This window comes from Pantherophis guttatus, chromosome 8 (assembly GCF_059756535.1).
Source record: "Pantherophis guttatus breed Tessera chromosome 8, ASM5975653v1, whole genome shotgun sequence".
Lineage (NCBI taxonomy): Eukaryota > Metazoa > Chordata > Lepidosauria > Squamata > Colubridae > Pantherophis > Pantherophis guttatus.
In genome coordinates, this window is record NC_142070.1 from 23,119,581 (window position 1) to 23,144,425 (window position 24,845).

Sequence of the window (24,845 nt, forward strand, 5' to 3'; positions counted from 1 at the left end):
CTTTGAAACTGAGATGAGCACCGCCCCCTAGAGTCGGGAACAACTAGGACATATGCGCGAGGGGAACCTTTACCTTTATCTTACTATAGATGTTAGGATTATACTTCTAGAAATCCCATCCAGTAGGGCTTTCTGGAGTCCCATCATATCTTGAGAATAGCAAGTTCATTTAGAATAATGCTGCATGTTTGATAGAGTTTATTCAGAACATATGACTTTTGCAACAGGAAAACTATCAGACAGTGTGACTTGTTAAGGGTTATTATATTGACTGGAACTATCACTCTCACAAGATTCAGGTTATAACCCATGTAAGTTATTAATTATAAATAATTAACCCGGGATCAATATTTTACCACATCTTCCGGTGTGGAAATTGTCCTTAAGGTTCTTTAAACATTTTTATTGTTACCTGCTGAACTGAGGGTAATAGCTCCTTTGTTTTCCGCTGGTGCACTTGCAGTCTGTAATTATCAGTGGGAGAATGGTCCCTACAGTTAGATCCCTTTGATGGTTGGGAAGATGGCTGTCTTGTCCCTAGCTGAACTTTTGTTTGGAGCATGTGCAGAAATATTGGCAGGCAAGAACAAAGAGATGTTGAAAAGAATTTAAATATTGCAGAGTTGCCATGTCCTTCCACACCTCTGTGGGTGGATCTCAGCACTTATGATGCCTCCAAGCCTCATCCTGGAAGCACAGTTTCACTTCATCTAGCTGAAAGTGATTAAAAGTTTTGATTTTATGAAATCTGAAAAGCAGATTTATATTTCATTGTTAGAGGCAACTGTTATATCTCATTGTTAGGTGTAACTGTTAAGTCTTCATTGTATGTTTTAGCTAGGAACTGCTCTGCAATGATAGCACACGTAAGCCCTTTGCTTTGTAAGAAAAGCATTAACCATTTCCTTTTCCTATAATGCAGTAGCTAAGCTTGGCAGCCTGCGCTTTTGAGACTGGCTTTTTTAAAGGGCTGCTTCAACCTCTAGCTTTCTCTATATATAGTTGTAATGATGACAATATTCCTATGTTATTATTTTAGTGGTACCCTTTTTGTGTGTATCTGTAGCCTCTGGTTATGAAGAAAATCTCAGCGACCAACAAAAACAAAGCTTGCTAAAGCACTTCTCATTAAATTGTTTCAAAGTGCAAAGAAATATGGAAGACTGAAGTGGATTATTTTTAAAAAAGGTTTTGATAATTAATGTTTTTGTAACTTTTTGTTACATTCAATCCAACTTGCTAGATTTACCCTTTTTAGTTCATAGAGTGTTCTAAGCAATATGTTTATGGAAAACATTTTCTGATCATTTTGAAAAATGCAACATGTATGCCAGTTTATTAAAATACTAACACTTTTTTGGCTAAACTAATTACTGACGTGTTTAGCTCTAACTAGTCCTTCCCTTTATATAATTTCCACTCTACTGGTATAACATCACTGGCTAAAACAGTGAGCTAAAATTGGAAACTTTGGGGACAAGAAAATGAAACTGTATCATAAAAATGTTTAATCTTGCCCTAATCATTCTTATTTCAATCTTAGGCAAACCTTGGAATTGAAGAAGAATGTGATATATCTTACAGTTTTGTGCGTGAATAGAGTTTAAAAACAAAACAAAACAGGATTATATGGTGTAGATAACAACTACAACTAGTGTGGGCTTCAAAATTAGTTCTGAGAGTGGCTGGCTTGTAACCGGAACGCTGCACAGGATTGTGTGTTTCTAAAATGTGTATTCAGTGTATTTGTAAGGCAGGTGAAGATGTGTGCATTCCTGTTGCTTTGTCTGCATGGTTCACATAAATCAAGGGTCCCCAAACTTGGCAGCTTGAAGACTTGTGGACATCAACTCCCAGAATTCTCCAGCCAGCAGCTGGCTGGCTGGAGAATTCTGGGAGTTGATGTCCACAAGTCTTCAAGCTGCCAAGTTTGAAGATCTCTGACGTAAATGATCAAAGGTACTGAGGTCACTGAAAAAAACACAACTCAGAGCAAAGGTTGCCCTCTGGTTATTGTATAAAACCCTTTGCGACCTTACGCCTGCCTTAATGGCCTTAAATTATATTCCAAATGCTCAAAATAAGTCTATGGCCCATTTATAGACAATTGTTTCTACTTGAGAAATCCCTTGCAGTGGAGCATTTGATATTCATATTATTATCATACCATATTGCGGATAAAAATATTGTTGTATATATCCAATCTAAGAAAGCTGTTACAGAATGTAAACAGAAAGGCAGTTTATTAGAGATGTTGTTACAGTAAAACAGTTGGTTTTTTTTAAAAAAGGATTTTTTTTTCTTTAATGAAATTATATTCTTTTAACAACCTCATAATCCCTTGCCTCTACCAGGATTGAACCCACAGCCTCTGTGATTGATTTTTTCTTTTAATGACCCTTTAATCTCTTGCATCGGGTGGAGTAGGGACGACTAAACACAGCTTGAGCATTTACTGACCAGATGCCTTTCCTGATGCCTACATGGAGTTCATAGCAGACAATTACTCATTGCGCCCAGAGAGAGAAATATCTGCCGCTACCTAAGATCGAACTCACAGCCTTCTGATTGTGAGGCAAGAGCTCCACCTTTAGGCCACCACACCACTCCCTTTAATGAAGTTATATTGAGAACCCTAATTCATTGCTTCTAGCTTGAATGGAATACCAGTACAGAAACAATGAAGCTGATGTGGAATGTCTTATTTCCAGTGCAGTCTGCAAGATTTGAACCTTAAAACAATAAAATCCAACTCTTCTCAAAGTTACTGAACAAAGTCAGCAAAAATATACAATTAATGTTTAATTAAAATTAAGCAAGCAGTAAAAAGCTTAATGAAATAGTGTTAATATATTTCCCCTATTAAGATTTATTTTAACATTGTGCCCTAAAACTGTCAAAATCATTACATTCGTGTACCAAACCATGTGTAGCAAACTGTGTCATAATCTACACTTTCTGAATCTGAAAAGTGTAAAAGTTTCAATAAACTATTGCATTTTTCCTACAATATATTGTATATATTCATATCTATTTACTAAATTTGGGTTATGTTGTCCAGTAATGATTAAATTCCTCATGACAACCACTTAACCAAAGTGAAGTTTTTTTCTAAAAAGAACATACTACATCAGTTTAACTAGACATAGTCATGGAAATCAAAATGTATGCTTGGTTCTAACAATAAATAACAGAACTTCCATAAAAGACATTTTATTAGCATTTGTTATTGGGAATATTAGACAAAGGTAGCAAGCTTAAAACTATTCACTGCCTTAGCTCAGATGATGTCATTCTAAGATACTATGTGGCTTGCTTGGTTTATGTATGTATCTATGTATCTATGTATGTATTTTTCACATTTTTGACCTGTCCATTTCCTTCAAGGAGGGACTCTGGGCGGTGTACAATAAAACTTCAAAATATGAAAACAATATATAAAAAATAAAATTAAACAAGCCAACATTTACTGTATTAAACAAGCCAACATTTACTGCTTAAGATCCTGTACAAGCTAGCCCACTCTGGTCCATTCAACAAACTATAAATACATAAAAAAACAAACAAACCTCAGCTACTATGTAATGCAGGCTTGTTTTTCTAAAAGAACTGACTTTGAAACTCCTGAAACTTCAAAATGCTCACATTTAATGTTTTCTTTGTTTTTATTTCTTCCTCCTCACCCTCCCTATATCCTATTTAGATCTCAATGAATGTGGATTGAAACCAAGGCCTTGCAAACATCGATGTATGAATACCTATGGAAGCTACAAATGTTATTGTCTGAATGGGTACATGCTTATGCCTGATGGATCCTGTTCTAGTAGGTTAACTTCTTATAGTTTCAATTTTTTTTACAGTGGAATTCCTTGGAAGCAGGAGTTAATTTGCCTTAAGCAAAGGATCTAGTAATGAGACCATAAAACAAAACAAAAAGAACAAATAGCATTCCATTTGTTTTATTTTCACAAGATACAAGAGTCACTTTTGATGTGACTCACAATTGCCATATTTGGAATGCAATAACATAGCAAGAATTAATGATGTTTGTTAAGTTGCAATATTGCTGTTAGAATTCCATGGCCAGGTCTTGACAATAATTGATTAATCTTCTGACACAGATTGGCTTCTTAGCTTATCTTGGCAGTAGATACACATCTCCGCTAGGTATAAATATTTATTGCAGACAGTAATGAAACCATACAAAATAGTTAATCATTGTTGGTCAGACTACACAAATTATGTATATACATTGAATAATATAAATTTATTTCTTCCTGCCCAACCCAAGAATTAATAGGCTCTTAATGTAGTGCTCGTAGCCTTGAACCCAAGGAATTCTATTATATGACTGACATATTCGGCAAGTAAACCGCTAACTACTGTCTACCCTCAAATCTATTGTCTATCTCTGACTTCCCCACCACCACCGTATGACTCACTCGCCCTGTCCCTCTTTCTGGCTGTGAGGGATTGTCCCCTTCTTCCATCTCTATTTTTCTCCTCCCCACTACACACATTTCAGTAATTTGACTTTCAGTCTCAGGTGAAACATTCCCTGTATTTCTCTCTGCAATTATTTCTCTTTTCCTGCTTCTTCTCAATCTTTATTCACCCTGATCAGAGTCAAAATCAGGTTTAAAAACTTTAAAGCTCAACCAATTAGGTAATTTTGACTTGAGAGGATATCAGAAACAGATCTACCAAAAGAGTTGATTTCTACTTTCTGCCAAGAATGTTCTGTGTCCTTGTAGCTTTTCCAAATATTCAGGCTTGCCCCACCTGTGCTGAGTGTTTAAAATAACATACTACTCTAATTTTTCCTTTCTCCCAGAATACATTGGTACCTTGTTACTCAACTGCTTTGAAACTCATCAAATTTGGTACTCAATGCATTATGACATGAAAATTTTGTCCTGGTATATTTCCCCCAACAATCTGGATCCTCATTTTACTGACTTCAAAAGAATGGAAGGCTGAGTCAACCTTGAGCTGTTCAGGAAGTGGGAATGCAGAGTTAGCCTGCAATACTGCATTCTAACCACTGCACCATTACAAGTCTTAATAGTAGAAAGGAAGTTCCACCTTTCTATTATTAAAATAATAATAAATTTGACTACTATATTTTAGTACATCAGGGAAAAATAACAGAGTTTTGTCTGCAATCAGGAAGGAAAGATCTCAGCAAACTAAGCACAGCAATATTTCCATTGGCTTTTTCTGTTGGAAAAGTGCATGGCAACCTATTTTAAAAATAACTTGACAGCGTGGAACATTCTGAAGCATTTGATTAGCATATTAATTTCTCCATAGATGCTCTCACGTGTTCAATGGCAAACTGTCAGTATGGCTGTGATGTGGTTAAGGGGGAAATACATTGTCGCTGTCCTTCACCAGGGTTACAGCTAGCACCAGATGGCAGAACATGCATTGGTGAGTCAAAAAAAAAAATTTTTTTTTTCTCTCTTCCACAAGATGTGGGAATTCTGGTCAGCCTTTCAGTATAAATTTTGTTTGAAGGAGGGAATTTTAGAAACTAAAGAAGCCTTTATAACAGGGGTATCTAAGCTTAGCCACTTTAAGACATGATGGCTGGGGAATTTTGGGAGTTGAAGTTCACACTCTTTAAAGTGGGCAAGGTTGGATATCCCTCCTTTATAATAATATATTTACTAGGTAATGTTGAGCACAAATCACACTTGTGTCAAAATAATATTCAAGCAAAGTCAAATTCTTAGAAACAACAGTTCTCCATTCTTTATATACTAGTGCGATTTTTTAAATATTCCTGGGTGTTAGAATTCTGTTAATTATTATGCATGTTGAACTTTTAAAACAATATAGAAGAATAAAATGGAAAAAAAACCATACTAACATTCTTAGAGTTAGTGATATCTGTAGTGAAAAAAGATTGGAAAAAAGTGTCATTTTTGTTTTAAATTCAATAATGATGTGGGGCGGAAAAAGAGAAGCAAAAAGTCATTCCGGTTCTTGAAAATGTTAAATTACCTGAAAGATTTTTAAGAAGTATTATTTATTTATTTATTAGTTCGATTTATATGCCGCCCTTTCTCCGGAGACTCAGGGCGGCTTACAATGCGTTAAGCAATAGCCTTCATACTTTTGTATATACCTGCTTAGTAGGGCTTTCGGCCCCCCCAAGCGGTGTTCTTTTTTATACAAAGTCAGTTTATTGCCCCCACAATCCGGGTCCTCATTTTATCTATCTCAAAAGGATGGAAGGCTGAGTCAACCTTGAGCCTGGTGAGATTTGAACTTGCAGTAATTGCAGGCAGCTGGTGCTATTTAACAGCACTTTAGTCTGCTGTGCCACCAAGGCTCTTGGTGTAAAGAATCTTCATGGATTTTCAACAGCTCATTCAGAAATAGATTTTGGAAATAAAGAGCATTATACAACTGAAAGAATATAAAGGAGAACATCTCATGACCAGTGAAATGAATTTGTTCACTTTAAATATTATAGAAAATCATCACATCATTTTAAGTACTTTCTCCATATCACAATATTTATCGGAAGTAAAACTTAACTGTTTTTAGAAACTATTACAGAAATAGGTATCTGTTCCTATGATGATGCCAAAATGATGAAATGTGTGTTGGTTCATCAAGACGAAATCTCTGCCTTTTTATACTTGTGTTGTGATGTAGTATGCAAGAAGCAGAGTTTGCTTTGGGATTGTATGGTTCATTTTATGCCTTCCTCCTCATTGCTTCCTCCTATGGCCATTTACAATTACAATGTGAACTTAAACTTCAGAAAGGCAGATTCTGACTGAAAATTGGGAAAAACTTGATGCTAAGGGCAGTTTGATAATGGACCAGTTTTGAAGGAACCATTCAGTGGGTTCCCTCAATTAAATGAAGTCATCTCTTAGAACCCTGGAGTTGTGCCTTCTTTGTAGCTGCCCCTGCTTTCTGGAATGAGGTTCCTCCAAAGATACCCCCACCTGCTCTTGATTAATAGAGACATGAAGACATGACTCTTTATTTTTTTTATTATTTGTCAAGCATGTATAAGATAACAGATATAAGTATAAACATGATTATGAGTAGAGGAAATGGATATGAATAAATGGGGACAGTAGGACAAGGACGGTAGACATGTTGGTGCACTTATGCATGCCCCTTACAGACCTCTTAGGAATGGGGTGAGGTCAACAGTAGACAGTCTAAGGTTAAAGTTTTGAGGGTTTGGGGAAGTAACCACAGAATCAGGTAGTGCATTTCAGGCATTGACCACTCTGTTGCTGAAGTCATATTATCTGTAATCGAGTTTGGAGCAGTTTACCATAAGTTTGTATCTATTGTGTGCTCGTGTATTATTGTGATTAAAGCTGAAGTAGTCATTGACAGGTAGGATGTTGTAGCAGATAATTTTGTGTACTACGCTTAGGTCAGACCGAAGGTGGCGTAGTTCTAAATTGTCTAAGCCCAAAATTTCAAGCCTGGTGGCATAAGGTATTCTGTTGCGAACAGAGGAGTGGAGGACTCTTTGGTGAGGAAAAGTGAAACCCCACTTTTCATCGCTCTAGCCCTCTTATATCTTTATTTTTTATCAATTTTATTGTAATTCCTTTGTGTGACTGTTATGAGCAGCCCAGAGTCATTTAGAATCAGATAGCATACAAGTTAAATTGTATGAGCCAAGGCTCAAGGTTGACTCAGCCTTCCATCCTTTCTAAGGTAGATAAATTGAGGACCCAGTTGTGGGGGCAATAAGCTGACTTTGTATAAAATATACAAAATGATGAAGGCTACTGCTGAGCACATTGTAAGCTGCCCTGAGTCTCCAGAGAAGGGCGGCATATAAATCAAATTTTTTTAAAAAAATTATTGTGGTTGGTCGCACTGTTAGCCAAATTATATTATATACACAGCAATGTGAAATCAGAGTTGCCAGTTATTTAGTTGGTATTGGTTTACCAAGTTCTTTCCAAGAACCTAGGATATCATAATGCATCGGGGCAGTATACTGTATGTACGGATCCAAGGAGTATGGCCTTTTGTAATTGACAGGTGGAAATTTTGTCAATACGCTGATTTTCTAAGTGCTATCTAGGATTATTTATTATAGCACCCAGTGTGCCAAAAGCCACGGGGACCACCACAGCTGATTTATAGTCAGATGTTGTCACTTGATGGGGTTAATATTATTGTGCTCAGACAGAAACTGGATAAAGATCTATCGCAGATATTTTCAGTTGGATTCATAATAAAGCAGGGAATTGAATTCAGTAGCCAAAATCCCTGCTTTCAGTGTTGTGAAATTTTTTCATATATTGATCCCTAGAATCTGGTATGCATGGAGTCTTGGAAATGTTCTCTATAAATCATTATGTGAATACATAGTTCCATTTTGTAATAGTTTCCAGAAACAATTAATAAAGATTTTGACAAGCATTATAGTTTGGGTATGTAACCTCCCAATGATTGGATTGAACCAATTCTTTTCAATAGCCATTTAGTGTCCTTGGCTGAACTTTATTTTCAGCATGGAGATCTGCCAATAAAGTTCACTTGTGCAACAGGATAAATTATAATAAATCAGAAGAAATCGTGCTTTTGAAGGATACTAGATTTTAGTTACCTCTTCTTAAATTAAACATTTCAGTGTTCTATTTTCTTCCTTTACCATTCCTTTTCTAACATTCAGAATGTTTTGCACACAATTGTTCTTCACAGGATTTAAACCTGCTTTTTATAAAGTTATGCCACATTAGGGATGAAAAGATGGGTTTTATGGAGGAAAAGTAGAGTTATCCGTATATTTATCTTACAATTTAACTGTAATTTTTGCACAGCACTAATAATACATAAAAAGTAATGTCCCAGAAGACTATTATCCTTTCAGATTATCCAAGATAAATGTGTTTTTGAATTTGAATACATCAAACTCATTGCTACAGATTATTAATGGACTTCTGTTTGTAGATGTGGATGAATGCATCACTGGGAGCGTTACCTGTCCCCGATTCAGGAAATGTGTCAACACTTTTGGAAGTTATATTTGCAAGTGTCATAAAGGCTTTGATTTGATGTACATTGGAGGCAGATACCAATGCCATGGTAATGAAAATCATTCATAAAAGAAAACCATTTATAAACATTTGTTGCACCAAAGTCAACTTCACACATTTGAAAAATATAAGTCAGAAAGAGAAGCAGGATTGCTCTGCTCTCTCTTTCTTCAACTGCCATGGGCAACAGGGAAGCTCTGAAGGGATTTGACACCTGTATTTGCCTGAATATTGTCATCCTATTTTGTATCAGACATCTCTTCTACAAAAATTCAGAAACCATGTTTAGCCAAATGCATTTGCAACTTCACTTCACATTTCAGGAACTGTAGAATTCTGAATCTATGCTCTTTGGATCTCCACTATAGCCAGTATTTTGAATTATCAAAGTGAACTCACATTTATCTATGCCAGAACTAAATTGAGAGCTGTAGGAGGTAACTTCCTTATCTTCTGTAAAATTCATGAAAGTCATTTGGGCTATAGAAGACTTACATTCATTACCATCATCTACTGATTATATGCTGGAGACACAGTGGCTCAGTGGCTAAGACGCTGAGCTTGTCAATCGAAAGGTCGGCAGTTCAGCTGTTTGAATCCCTAGTGTCCCGTAATGGGGTGAGCTCCCGTTATTTGTCCCAGCTTCTGCCAACCTAGCAGTTCAAAAGCACGTAAAAAAGCAAGTAGAAAAATAGGGACCACCTTTGGTGGGAAGGTAACAGCGTTTCGTGCGCCTTTGGCGTTTAGTCATGCCGGCCACATGACCACGGAGACGTCTTTGGACAGCGCTGGCTCTTCGACTTTGAAACAGAGATGAGCACCGCCCCCTAGAGTTGAGAACGACTAGCACATATATGCGAAGAGAACCTTTACCTTTACCTTTTACTGATTATATGGGCTTTTTCTGCCCAGATCTCACAGACCTGAATTATGGAGAAAGTGAAGGGGAACTTAAAAACTAGTCCTATTAGAACCAGGCTGATGGGGATAAGGTAATTTTGGCTGGATTCAAATATCTCAAAAAGATAAAGCGTGGTTATATTTAATTTTGCATACCATCAACTGGAAACCCAGCCACTATGCTTAGTAAACCATAGTTCATAGAATTTTTCCCAGCGATCTAGACATTTAGGATTCAACTTTTAAGATCACCAGACAGTATGGCCATTAATTTCAAGCAATGTGAATCCATCCAGTAATATGTGGTTCTTTTTTGTAGCCTGTAGTATTCTATTATCACAGAAAAGCTTAGAAGTCAAAACTCAACTATCTAAAACTTCTGACCTTTTATTATTTTGTTGCTTGTATAAGTCCCCTGAGACCTTCTTAAAATTTCAGATACATTCAAGGCTCTTCAAATAATTTGCTTACTATCTTAATTTCCACTGTTAGCATTTCAGCATTTTAATACTGAATGGGATTTATTTCAATTTTTTTTACAAGAAAGAATGTTAATTTGAAAATGCAAATGCGTGATTGTTATCATTAAAATGGAATTTATCTCTTTTTTTTCTGTTTACAGACATAGATGAATGCTCTCTCGGCCAATATCAGTGTGGAGGTTATTCCCAGTGTTACAATACACTAGGGTCTTACAAATGTAAATGCAAAGAAGGGTACAGAGGTGATGGATTAAACTGCATAAGTATGTAATGATCCTTTTAATCTTGTATTCTGAATCCAAATTAGACATGACCTCTTTGTGAAGCTAATTTTTAGATCCATTTGTGGTTATCTCAGTTTCACTAACACTGGTAAAGAAAAGAAGAGTATTCTGAAAGTTTTAAGAGCCTTAATATTAGACTATGACATTTGGACTACTTAAATCCAGATAACCACTGGGTGGTCATAGGAAAACACTGTAAACTCCCAAATCTTTGCCACTATCCGGTGGCCACCTGGACATCTATACCATTTTGGTAGCCATATTAAAAGGCTGGTGTAAAAATATATTTTTCAAAGTTGGTAGGATGTTTGTAGTGGCTGGAATACTAAGGTTCTGTGATCAGGTAATTTGAGCAATGTATGCGCCAAGAAGAATGTGCTTTCTTCTATTGAACCAATAACTCAACCATTTAATATTTCATATTTCATAATATTTAAGCCAGGGGTGGGTTCTACTTACCTTTACTACTGGTTCGCATGGCGCCCGCATGTGCTCTTCTGCGCATGTGCAGATCACCTATGATGACGTCCGGGTCAGTGGGCTGAGCCTCCCACCGGTTTTACTACCAATTCTTGCAAACCGGGGGCAACCCACCACTGATTTAAGTCCATGTGTATTTGCTTATACATTTTACAAGTTTAAAACTGTGAAGCCTCATGTTTACAAGGATACACCTGAATAATTTCTGTTACTATTAAAATGCAGTAGTTTTCAAGAAAATTCTACGAACTGGTACTATCTAGTTTTGTTGGAACTACAGATGTCCTATTTATTTTGAAGACTACATATCCAACTTATGGGGAAAAATGCATTCCTTTGAATATTCGATAATCCCATATAGATATGAAAATTGTACTCATGAATTAAAGATAGAAAATGATATCCACAGAGCTATAAGCAAGGATCATAATATTGATATTAATCTAGAAATCCTGCTTCTTGTTTTGTTTTGTTGTTGCTTTTGTTAGAGTTAACACTGCATCATTTCTTAACTTTGCACATTTTTCGGTTCTTTCTTTCCAGGGATTCCTAAAGTTATGATTGATCCATCTAACCCCTATAGTGTATTTAAAAGCAATTCAACTTTTCTGAAAGGAAGCAGTGGCATGACCAACAGAATACCTGAATCTGGTGGTACAAAATATCCCATCCAATTGCCATATATACCATATGTAATTACACCAAAGCCTTATGTGAAGACAACAGCTAGAGCAACTGTGAAACCAACATACAAACCATATACCAGATTGGCAACACAACCTGCCACGACAAGATCAGTTTTCAGGCCAGTGACAAGATCTCCACCAGTGACAAGTCCTCCCCAACAACCCACAGTACCATTTCAGCCTGTAATAACAACATCAATGCCACAAGTAGTAACTGAGGAGCCTCTGCCTTTTCCTACTGAAACAACACCACAACCAGGATTTACAGTTGACAATTGGATCCCAATTGAGCCACAGAAACCCCGAGGAGATGTATTTAGTAAGTAAGGCTAGATTTTCTTATGTGTTCATGTGAAATCTAGTTTATTAACTAGATTAAATTCATCAGTCAGGGAGCAGGAATAGGAGAAGAGAGGGAGAAAGTGATGGGTTAGGACAAAACTATTTGTGGGGGTTAAACAACCTGTTTTTAATATTGATCCACAAGGTGACATTTTAGAATCTAAAATTCTAAATTATGTTTCACGGTATTTCTATACTATCACTTATTGTTATAAACTACTTTTAAAGAGTGAATAAGAAAGGAATAATACAAATGAATACATTTATGTCTGGTGTAGTAAAAACCTTTTCTCTATCCCTCTTAGTACATACCAGGATTATGCACTGAAGGATGGTTTTAAAAGCACATAATTACTATTTGGAATATTGTTATCACAAGATTTTGTATAACTTTATGTTTTCCTGATGCTCAAAATAAGATTTCCCATACTGTCACAAACAGTGTAGACACATTTATGGAGAATAAGAGAATCTATAGCAGCTAATCATGATAGTTATATACTTCCACTATCAGAGGCAATGTGAATATTATGTGGTAAGGGACACGTGTTGGGGGATGCTGTTACTTTCATCATGTTTTGTTTGTATGTTGACTTCTCTCCGACATTGGGCATTTGTTTGTTGTGGGAATAGAATGCTGGACTTGTAGCTTGTGGTCTGTTCTAGAAAAATCTAGTTCAACATGTCCAATCATAAGAGATGGACATTTGAAAATTGAATGGAATTCTGTGATATGGGAAATTTGGCTATGAATTAAATAAAAAAAAAACAATACCAAGTATGTAATGGGTTAATATTTTGGATCCAAGTTTAATTTAGTTTTTGAGAGACATGTTTGTTTCATGACAATTTTCAAAGCCATCTTGTGGCTACTTGCTCAAGAATCAAATGTAAAGTCAAGTTAAATCTACCGGTAATTGTTGATTTCTGCTTTATGAAATCTGCTCATCAAATGGGAGACATTTAGGCTTCCCAAGGTGGTTCCAAAGGTGCTCCTTCATTAGGGAGCATCATTTTAGAGAGATGTCTTACAAATATTACAGTACTTTCATGCCAAGCCAGCTTCGTGCCACAAATTACATTTGATGACTTGCATGTTTTGCAATGCATGCCAAGAAATACTCCAGTGCTCTGTTTCATCTTTAGCATCTCAACTGATGTTAATTATAGAGTTTGTAGTATATTTCGAAAAGTCTTTGGTGCCCAGAACAGTTACATTGCATAGCTAATAGAATATGAATTTTGTTATCTTGCATGGACAAGTGCATTCCTGAATAACTTTGGGAGTGATTTTGGCTGGATTTCAGCAACTCCTAGTGAAATACTTTCTTAAGACAGTTTTCTTCCTCCACCAAAAAAGCAGTTTGTTTGAATCTCCCACCTTTAATATATATTATAGGTATAAAGTCCTCATAAATTAGGGGCAGAAAACGCAGCAGTTCCGCTTGAGGAAGATGAAGGCATTATCTAAGAATACTCAATGTTTTCGGGGGGAAAAGATGTATTACTTCATAATCCTCTGTAAGAATTATTAAGGGTTCTTTAGAAATTATTTTGCAAACATTGTTACCAAACATTCAGGATAGGACTCTGCCACCCAGAGTTGTTGGATACAAGATGGGCAGCAAATATATTTTATAAATAAATAAATACTGTACATAAATCCAGTGAATGAAAAAGTGAATAATATGTAAATTGCACAGATATCATTGTTTTGTTCTGCATTGCTCATATTGTCTAATGTGCAATGCGAGTGGATGCTTATTTTGTATTTATGATAGAAAAAAATCTTGTCACGTAAAATGTCTAACCTATACATATTCCCACTACTCCATGGTTCACCAAGGGTTAACATCACCACATAACCCATAACTCCCACAATCCCACCTTACCTTAACTCCTCCCCCTGGGTACAAAAGCACCAGCCACATGGACATCGGGCAGTTCTAGATACACACCTGAAAGGAAATGACTTAGGTCAGTTACTTTGTATGTTTAAGCCTGTGATATATTTAAGCTGTAAATAAATTTCAACAAATACTAATCTGCATTGAGAGTTATTGGGCTAGATCCTCCCTATTCAACAAATCTGAACTATGATTGGCAATATGGCACATTCACAAAATACCTAATGTTCAGGAAAATCTGTTAGAATATTTACAATCCCTACGCTGTTTCCCTCCCTCCTGAGGTGAGGATGGCTTCATTACATCTAAGTTTCTGAAGGTCCCTCAAGATCTAGTTATGCCAGGAGGCCTAAGGCCGCAGGAGACAGGTGAACTAATGAGGTACCTCCATTACTATTAACATCCCTGCATCTATCAGTCTTGTTTTTACTGTTTTTACAGTTCTTTAATGGTTTTAGTATTTTTAAATTGTTTTTAGATAAGTTTTTTTTAGTTTTGTTGTATACCACCCAGGTTCACTTGCTTGTGAGATGGATGGTTAACGATGGATGGATGGACGGACGGACGGACATATGGACGGACATAAATCTATCTGTAAAGCTAAAATCTAAAGAGTCTATAAAACATTTTCTAGGCTGAAGTCATCATTTGATGCAACAGCATCACAATATTTCTCCTCTCCTCCTTCTCTTTAATTATACTTGCATACATACAGTACATGCTAATAATACTATTCTATTTTAGTCCAATATTGAATTTGGACGATTCATAAATAATAAATTAAATAAGTTGTTGTTGCTACCCATTCTTTTCTATCAATATGGACACATCTTCGAAAATTTCTCTACCCATTTCCCTGTTTTTAATAGGCATCCCACCTAGGTACACAATTTCATTTACTTGCTCTAATCTTTCATCATGTGCATATCTTGCAATCATTCTTTCAGTTTTCCAGAATTTAATATATAGCTTCTTATCTTCAAATGATAAAGTGATGTATTAAAATCAAGGACTGAGTTTGCAATATATATATTTTCTGTTTACCATGCTGTATAAACATATCCACTGGTTTGTAAATCATGTTTTTTGGGCAGGATAGGTACAGAGAGCCAGTTTGGTGTAGTAGTTAAGACATCAGGCTAGAACTGGGAGACCATGAGTTCTAGTCCTGCCTTAGACCCAATACCAGCTGGGTGACCTTGAGCCAGTCAGTTTGCCTCAGCCCTAGGAAGGAGGCAATGGCAAACCACTTCTGAAAAACCTTGCCAAGAAAACTGCAGGGATGTGTCCAGGTGGTCTCTGAGAATTGGACGTAAGTGAACAGGAAAAAAAGGAAGATACGTGCACTATATTGGGTTAAAAATAATTCACACACACACACACATTTTGTCTCAATATAATACATATTATAGCCTGTGGAAAGGTTTTTGAGAACATATCAAGTTGGAACAGGTTTGGAACTCACAATTTAAGTTTCTGACTACTTTTATGAATCTAAGCAAATGTTTTCCTTCAGAATGAAGGGCAGTGAAATTAACTATATTCTGGCTTTTGAAAGTGCTTACAATTGACAGTGGTTTATCTTTCCAATTCCATGTATACAGATGTTCCTGCTTCATAATGGATAAACATTAAGGTTCGTCACTTTCTGTTTAGCCAGGCAGACTAGGATGAGCTTGGAAGAACTGGAAATGCTTTGACTTATCAATTGATTATGCATCCTCAAGTCAGCATCTAATCTTAATAACCACACATGTAGCCATCCACCAAGATGATCTGTTCCCATCCTAATTTTTCAGGTTTCCTCACAATATACCAGGGTGAAATCCAATTTTTTTACTACCGGTTCGATGGGCATGGCTTGGCGGAAATGGCAGGGGAAGGATACTGCAAAATCTCCATTCCCACCCCATTCTGGGGCCAGACAGAGGTAGCATTTGCCTATTCTCCGAACTGCTCAAAATTTCCGCTACCAGTTCTCCATAACCTGTCAGAACCTGCTGGATTTCACCCCTGCAATATACCTATCACTGTTGTAATTATATCCATGTAGCTTGTTGTTGATCATTCTGTTCTTTCCCGTCATCAACTTTGTAATAATAAAAATGTCGGTCAAATTTCATCTTTCATCTTGTACAGGTCCTTGTGAATAGGGAATATCTTCTAAAGTATTTTGGATGTTGACATCTCTACCATACAGAATTTCACCATGCTTCCATCCTGGTTTTTTTCTCCTTCTCTGAATCATGCACCTTGTGACTCTTAGCATACCAATTCAAATAATAGATTTGCTGTTGTCTCTAAAAAGATCATATACCTCCTTCATCTTCCCATATTGCTACTGTCCAATATGGGTGCCTGCTTGCTTTAGCTAGGCAGCTGTGATGACTTTTATACTGTAGGTGAATTCTCATATCAGCTTTTATTTTTCATATATACTCCTTGTGTTTTTCATTCATATCCCCAGAAACCAGTCATTCTTGACTACCAGAATGAGGTGAAATAACAGGGCTTGGGGAATGGGGGAGGGGGGAAGAGATGGCCTGCTACTTAGAAATCCATTAAGTTGCTTAGAGATGCAAGGATGCTTAATTAATTGAGGAAACCCTTTTAATGAATCCACAGAATGTTAGCTAATAAATCACTCAAATTAGTTCATTCTGCAGTCTTCTCCTTTTTATATATAGCTAGGTGCTCTTTACCTACTGTGTTTTTTAGTGTAGAATAGTGAATTCCTCAGTGGCTAAGACGCTGAACTTGTTGATCAGAAGGTCGGCAGTTCAGCAGTTCAAATCCCTAGTGCCGCGTAATGGGGTGAACTCCCGTTACTTGTCCCAGCTTCTGCCAACCTAGCAGTTCAAAAGCACGTAAAAAATGCAAGTAGAAAAATAGGGACCAGCTTTGGTGGGGAGGTAACAGTGTTCCGTGTGCCTTTGGCATTTAGTCATGCCGGCCACATGACCACGGAGACGTCTTTGGACAGCGCTGGCTCTTAGGCTTTGAAACGGAGATGAGCACCACCCCCTAGAGCCGGAAACAACTAGCATGCATGTGCGGGGGAACCTTTACCTTTATAGCCAAAGGAAAAGGGTTTTTTTTTTTTCTGTAAAGGCTTCATTATATATACATATCAGCATAGGCTTATTGTCCCTATCTTGTAAGATCCTAGGCATGTCTGCTCAGAAGTTTAAAAAATCCAGACTGTAAATCTGAAAGAATTACAACCTTAATATCAAGGGCTCAACACTCATGTTTTTGCTGGTTTGTCTGGGAAATATTAGTTACACAGCACAAATAGTTTGGCATTTAGAGATATTGATATGAGTAGTCTAAAGCTATAATAATTGCATGTTATTCTTTAGTTGTTATACATGAAATCAAAGGCCCAGCTCTACAGTTTGCACGTGAAATTCCTTTCGTGTTTTGGATTACATCAATTTGTCAAGCTTTCATGTGGCAAAGGCCCTAAGGCATTATTCTTTCAAAAGGTTTGGATCTTTTTGTAGGTCTAGCTCCAAATTAGGAGGGACTTTGAGATAAAAGTTGTCGTCATTGAAAGGTAATTTTAAATTTAAATGTGTTGATGCTATTATTGTTACAAAGAATTAGATTATTTTTTCAAAGAGAATGTCATAATGATTTAATTGGGAAAGATGTTCTCTCTACTTACCTCTAGTATGCATATTGTTTGCCTCTTCTATTGTATTGTCAACAAGAATGTAGCCTTAGGAAGCATACTTTGTACATACACAGATCTTGATTCCCAACAAAGTCACAAACTTTATGATGACTATGTATAAGGGTATGTGTTACATACAGTTAGGGTTAGGTTTACTATAGAGGTAATTCTTGGCTTAAAAACACAATTGGGACCAGAACTCCTGTCTTTAAGCAAGACAGGCATTAAGTGGGTCACACTAGTTTTTGTTACCTTTCTGCCCTGGTTGTTAAACGAATCACACAATTGTTAAGTAAATAACATAATAACAGAGTTGGAAGGGAGCTTGGGGGATCTTCTAGTCCAACCCCCTGCTCAAGCAGGAGACCCTATACCCGTGAATGGCAAACCTATGGCATGCAGAGCCCTCTCTGCGGGCATGCCAGCCGTCGCCCCAGCCCAATTCCACCACTGACCAGCGGGTCTATGCTGCGTGGGGGATGGGGTGCATCGGGGATGCACGTGTGCATGCATGGAGGGGTGGGATGCATGCATGGGGGTGCAGGTTGGTGCAGGAGGCTTTTCAGGCCCAAAATGGGGTGCGGGGGGCCTCACACGATGCCCCCGGGTCCCGTTTTGGCTTCCAGATTGGTGCAGGAGGCTTTGGGCACTCGGCACCAAAAAGGTTAACCATCACTGCCCTATACAAATGGCCATCCAAGCTCTTCTTAAAAACTTCCAGTGATGGAGCACCCACACTGGCTTCCTCCATTAACTTAGCCTTGAATCAGAAGCAAAGCTTTGTCAGAAAGTGATTGGAAAGGTTTCAAATGGCAATCACATGAACCCAGAATGCTGAAACCATTGTAAATACATGCTGGTTGCCAGGCATCCAAATTTTGATTACATGATTACAGGGACACTGCAACAATCATATAGTGTGAGGATCGGTTGTAAATTGTTTTTTTCAACTGTGTCATAACTTTGAATGGTTGCTAAACAAATAGCACATAGACTTATATACCACTCCATAGTGCTTTACAGCACTCTTTGAGTGATTTATAGTGTCAACATATTGTCCCCAACAATCTAGGTCCTCATTTTATTGGAAGGATGGAAGGATGAGTCAACCTTGAGCCCCATCAGGATTGAACTCCAGACTGTGGGTAGAGTTAGCCTTCAATATCACATTCTAACCACTGTGCTACCAGGGATCTAAACAAATGGTTGTAAGACAAGGATACTTGTACTAGCTGATATAAATTGAATTCCAAAATGTCTGGTTGCCAACTCCAACTACAGTTTTACTCTAGAGAAGGTTCAAGACATTACTGGCAAAAGAGAAAAGTAGCAATGGTCACTGTAGCTACCCTCCCATTCTCCTTTTCCCTGTAGAAAATCCATTTGTTAATTGTTATTGGAGAAACTAAAGAGAAATTCTGAGGAATACTGCAGGATTGGGATTTGATCATTCCTGCATATGGAGTAGAGTAGGAACAATGACAGTCCCTCTCCTTTTCCTGAAAATTGGAAAGGAGCATTAGAGAGGAAGGATTGTCCTGGAAGGGAGAAGGCCCACAGGCAACTGATTCTCCAGTGATGGCTCACCAGATAGCCTTTGCTAGAACAAGTTTGCCATTTAAAATGGCTCATTGGATGTGCATTTTGTCTTTCATGTCTTAATTTTAAAACATAAATGCATGCTATACAAAATAATGGAAAATAAAACTATTGTGCCTCATATCACATCACAGTGGGGGATACTGAAGGGCAAAATTCTTACCCAGATCAGTGCTGAAATCCACATTTTTTGCTACCAGTTCTATGGGCGTGGCTTGGTGGGCGTGGCAGGGGAAGGATACTGCAAAATCTCCATTCCCACCCCACTCCTGGGAGAAGGATATTGCAAAATCTCCATTCCCCCCCTGCTCTGGGGTCAGCCAGAGATGATATTTGCCAGTTCTCCGAACTGCTCAAAATTTCCCATACCGGTTCTCCGAACTACTCAAAATTTCCGCTACCAGTTCTCCAGAACCTGTCAGAACCTGCTGGATTTCACCCCTGACCCAGATACCAAATAAAAGCCTATCACATATTAGATGTTCAAGCAGACTGCTCTCAATCAGGCCTGTGTCTGAACAGTTACAACTAAAAATCAAAACTATCTTAGTGAAAGAACAGTTTCCATGAATTATCTAGGCCTTGGCATCCTTCAAGTTTTTCTTTTTAGCAGTGAGAACAGCAGATGTTCCAGATTTTTTCTCCCCCAATAAAAAGGATCTTTAAAAACATATTTTTCTACAAGGCTTTTAAGACAGGCTAATTACTGATATTTTATTCAGGTTTTTTTTTAATGATTCACATCTTCCATCATTTTAAATACCAGAGGTTGATTTTATTATTTACTTCTGGTTTTAGTATCAATTATATTTATTGCAAACTACCTTGCGGGTTGTGCTGACAGCACATATATCTAAGAAATAAATAATGCTATGTGCCACTAAAAATAAATTCGATATCATTACTGTACTGAAATTATAGTATTTATGTTTTTCCAGAAAATTAAAATGGCGTAAGTACAAGAATTTCTTCCTTTGTGTTGACAAGCTCAAAATTCTTAAGCAATGTCTACGTCAATATTCAGTATTTCATTAAAACATCACTATTGTGTTGTTTAAATTGGGAGTTCATATCATCGCTTCTCTTTCATAGGGAGAAAAGGTCATCTTAGTTGTTGAAGCATCAAACAGATTAGAAGACACATCTCACTTGTATAAAAATATTTCTAGCAATATGGCTGATTATCTGTAATGTGGTAGGATATTAAGAAAAAAAAATGAAAACAGAGCAGACAATGGAAGCAGAAACAATGATTGAAGTGAACTAGCCTGTTCAAAAGCAGTTAGGAAGGAAATACAAGAGGACCTGAATATGGCTCTCTTCTCTAGCAGGGGTGTCAAAATGGCGGCCCACAGGCCGGATGCATCACATGCAGACCATGCCCACCCAGCTCCGTGAAAGGGAAAAACATCGCGATAACATGACGGCAACATGATACCGCAAGCTTGACACCCGTGCTCTATAGTCTTCTTCATGAGTCATACTAATTGGTTGTGGCCTCTATAATTATTACTTAGCTGAAATCCTTGTATTTCTTACAAGCTCACCCAAATGGCTTTTGCAGTGAAACTTGACAATAGGTTGGTAGGTAATCTATGTAATAATCTCCGGTTTACTTCCTTCTCTGTTTTATTGTTTCTTCTTTAATGTCTTGATGGTTTCCTCTTCCAGTTCCCCGCCAGCCTGGAGTGAACAATCATCTCTTAGAAACATTTGAAATTGAACAAGGGATAAGTGCCAATGAGGATGAAGCAAATGATGATCCAGGTAAGCACTTTGTCACTTTGGATTCTAGCTAGCATTCTAGAAAGCACTGTTAAGAGGAAAACATTACTGTTTGTTATGTACCACATTCCTAAGAATATGTGCACCATCAAGCATACAGTATGTGTACTTTAATAAAGTGTACAAACCAGTTGTGCTTGCAGTATAAAATGAGAACTCTACTTACTGAAAGCCATTCTTTGAATTCTGAGGAAAGTAGTAAAAGAAACATATAAAACATATCTTCTTCCCCAGATTCCTCAAAATACTGATCTTTCCACAGTAACCATTTTTCTTCAGCTATTGATTAGATTTGAAAGCACTAGTTAAATTGCAGTTAGAATAGAATAGAATAACAGAGTTGGAAGGGACCTTGGAGGTCTTCTAGTCCACTTCAGACAAATGGTTATCCAACATCTTCTTAAAAATTTCCAGTGTTGGACCATTCACAACTTCTGCAGGCAAGTTCTTCCACTTATTAATTGTTCTAACTGTCAGAAAATTTCTCCTTAGTTCTAAATTGCTTCTCTCCTTGATTACTTTTCACCCATTGCTTTTTGTTCTACCCTCAGGTGCTTTGAAGAATAGTTTGACTCCCTCTTCTTTGTGGCAACCCCTGAGATATTGGAACACTGCTATCATATCACCCCTAGTCCTTCTTTTCATTAAACTAAACATACACAGTTCCTGCAACCTCCAGTCCTCTGATTATTTTTGTTGCTCTTCTCTGCACTCTTTCTAGAGTCTCAACATCTTTTTTACATTGTGGCGACCAAAACTGAATGCAATATTCCAAGTGTGGCCTTACCAAGGCATTATAAAGCAGTATTAACACTTCACGTGATCTTGATTCTATCCCTCTGTTTATGCAGCCCAGAACTGTGTTGGCTTTTTTGGCAGCTGCTGCACAATGCTGGCTCATATCTAAATGGTTGTCCACTAGGACTCCAAGATCCCTCTCACAGTTACTACTATTGACCAAGGTACTACATATACGGTACCTGTGCATTTTGTTTTTCTTCCCTAAATGTAGAACCTTGCTTTTTTCACTGTTGAATTTCATTTTGTTAGATAGCGCCCAATGTTCAAGTCTGTCAAGATCCTTCTGTATCTTGAGCCTATCTTCTGGAGTGTTGGCTATTCCTGCCAGCTTGGTGTCATCTGCAAATTTGATGAGTTTCCCATCTATCCCCTCGTCCAAGTCAATGATGAAGATGTTGAAGAGCACTGGGCCTAAAACAGAGCCCTGGGGTACTCCACTGCATACTTCCCTCCATGTAGATGCAGTTCCATTGAGGACTACATGTTGAGTGCAGTTGGTCAGCCAGTTACAAATCCATCTGGTGGTGATGCTGTCTAACCCACATTTTTCTACTTTATCTAGTAGTAGGTTATTGTCTACTTTATCAAATGCTTTACTGAAGTCCAAGTAAATTATATCGACAGCATTCCTCTGGTCCACTAATTGAAGTTCCCCACATCAATTGCAAGAATTCGTGATTTTAAAATCTCAAACATTTCCTCTTTGTGCACAAAATTTGGGTGGGATGGATATTTGTGGTATGATAGAATGAAAATAGTAAGATAAATCTAATGAAACCTACACAACTTTATAATTTGCACCAATATGATAAATTTTAACTAAATTGGGTATCCCATACTTTTCTAAAAGCAGAAATGAAGAGAAGAGCACAGCAAGAAAATGTCTTAGAATTCCTTTGTCTTCATCAACTGATGGATTAATAAAAGCTTCTCCTTTTTGGAAATGTGATTGATATATTTTTACATTATTTGTGTGAAAAGTGACTACACATAAATAACCTCACACTTAGCTTAGCTTCTACCAATCTAGGACCTTCAAAGTATTGGAATGAAAGTTCCAGCATATTTACAGAGGAGTGAGTTAACCTGTCTCAAGTTTGAAGGCCTTTTTTTTTTTTTTATCTCTCTAGGTATTCTGATCAATAGTTGCAACTTTGATGGTGGTTTGTGTGGATGGATCAAGCAAAAAAATGATGATTTACACTGGGAACCTGTTAAAGACTCCTCAGGTATTGCTCGATTTCCTTCCATTTAAGATAGTGCTATATGATAAGCAAAGAATCAGAGATAAGAAAAAAAAATATTGGCATATAGTTTCTGGCAATTGATATTTATTTGGAGTTGAGGAGTGTTCTGTTAGAATGTAAAGTTTTGTTTTAGCTTTCCTGTGTATGTAAATTTTCAAGGGCCATTTTCTTTGGACTGCTCCCTGAATGGAAAACATTTGAAAAGCAGTGTGTGAACATGGTAATACCTCTTAAGCAGGGGTGCTATTCAGCAGGTTTTGACAGGTTCTGGAGATCCGGTAGCAGAAATTTTGAGTAGTTCGGAGAACCGGCAAATAACACCTCTGGCTGCCCCCAGAGTAGGGTGGGAATGGAGATTTTGCAGTATACTTCCCCTGCCATGCCCACCAAGCCACACCACACCCACCAAGCCATGCCCACAGAACCAGTAGTAAAAAAATTTGAATTCCACCACTGCTCTTAAGGCAATTTTCTTGCATGTTCATTCATATTTTTGTTCCTAAATCATATTAACATTTACTTTTTTTCTTTGTAACTGTCAGTGTTTGATGAGGGCTATATATCTAAATCTAAATACTGTATGTATGGCCTATTATGAAGCTGAAGCTTTGGAAAATTACTTACTAATAATTTGTGATTCTGAATACAGATTTATATAATTAATTGCACTGAGACATCTCAAATCACTTGAATAGGGCTTGGAAAAGAATCACTTTGGGCATTTCAACTAAATAATATAGCCACACTACAAGTACAGTATGTACAGTATATACTGTATGGAAGGCTAGTTAAGATGTTATGCCTTTTAATTATATGCCTTTGTTTTGTTAGTACCACATTTGTATAAAAGTATACATTCTTTGGAGAACTTTTCTAACTTGAAATATTAAAAATACATTCAAAAAATAAATGCATTTATTATATTGATAGCATGCTTATGTGGCATGGCAACTTTAATAGACTTTTGAATTCTCAATTCTCAAAAGACAGTGAAATAAATTACTACCTTTTTGACTCATTCCAGTCTTCCAGTTGATACTTTTTGCACAACCTATTATTTATCCTGGCATGAAGAAGTATATGGATGAGAAACTAATGGCAAATGTTAGGTATATTTCTGGAATTATGGCTCTAGATACTATGTTTACAGGAAGTGGGATGATGTTTGCATAAATGGACATGTTTAAAGAAGAGGTGGGTTTCAGCAGGTTCTGACCAGTTCTGGAAAACTGGTAACGGAAATACCGGTAGTAAAAATTCTGACTGGCCCCGCCCCCATCTATTCTCTGCCTACCAAGTCCCAGCTGATCAGGAGGAAATGGGGATTCTGCAGTATCCTTCCCCTGGAGTGGGGTGGGAATGGAGATTTTACAGTATCCTTCCCCTGTCACGCCCACCAAGCCATGCCATGCCCACCAAGCCACACCCACAGAACCGATAGTAAATCTTTTTGAAACCCACCAATGTTTTAAAGTTATCTGAAATCTATGGATACAACCCTGCATACATCCAAAAGAGAAAGTGGAAGATTTTCTGTACTCTTAACTTCCTCAGAAACATGAATTGTTCCAGCAAGAAATATTTTAAGATTACAGTTTCAAATGCAAAGCTCTTA

The 24,845-nt window shown here is 37.3% G+C and overlaps 1 protein-coding gene across 4 annotated transcripts in view; it reads left to right on the forward strand.

Annotated features, from left to right (window-relative positions):
- Positions 1–24,845, forward strand: part of NPNT (nephronectin) — a 68,960-nt gene that overhangs the window by 37,524 nt on the left and 6,591 nt on the right. For all 4 annotated transcript variants that reach the window (XM_034442229.3, XM_060686925.2, XM_034442228.3 and 1 more), the window contains 7 exons: positions 3,704–3,823; positions 5,314–5,433; positions 8,953–9,087; positions 10,561–10,683; positions 11,728–12,189; positions 21,069–21,164; positions 23,114–23,212. In XM_034442229.3, coding sequence (XP_034298120.1) covers positions 3,704–3,823; positions 5,314–5,433; positions 8,953–9,087; positions 10,561–10,683; positions 11,728–12,189; positions 21,069–21,164; positions 23,114–23,212 — 1,155 coding nt within the window. The remainder of the gene's footprint in view (positions 1–3,703; positions 3,824–5,313; positions 5,434–8,952; positions 9,088–10,560; positions 10,684–11,727; positions 12,190–21,068; positions 21,165–23,113; positions 23,213–24,845) is intronic.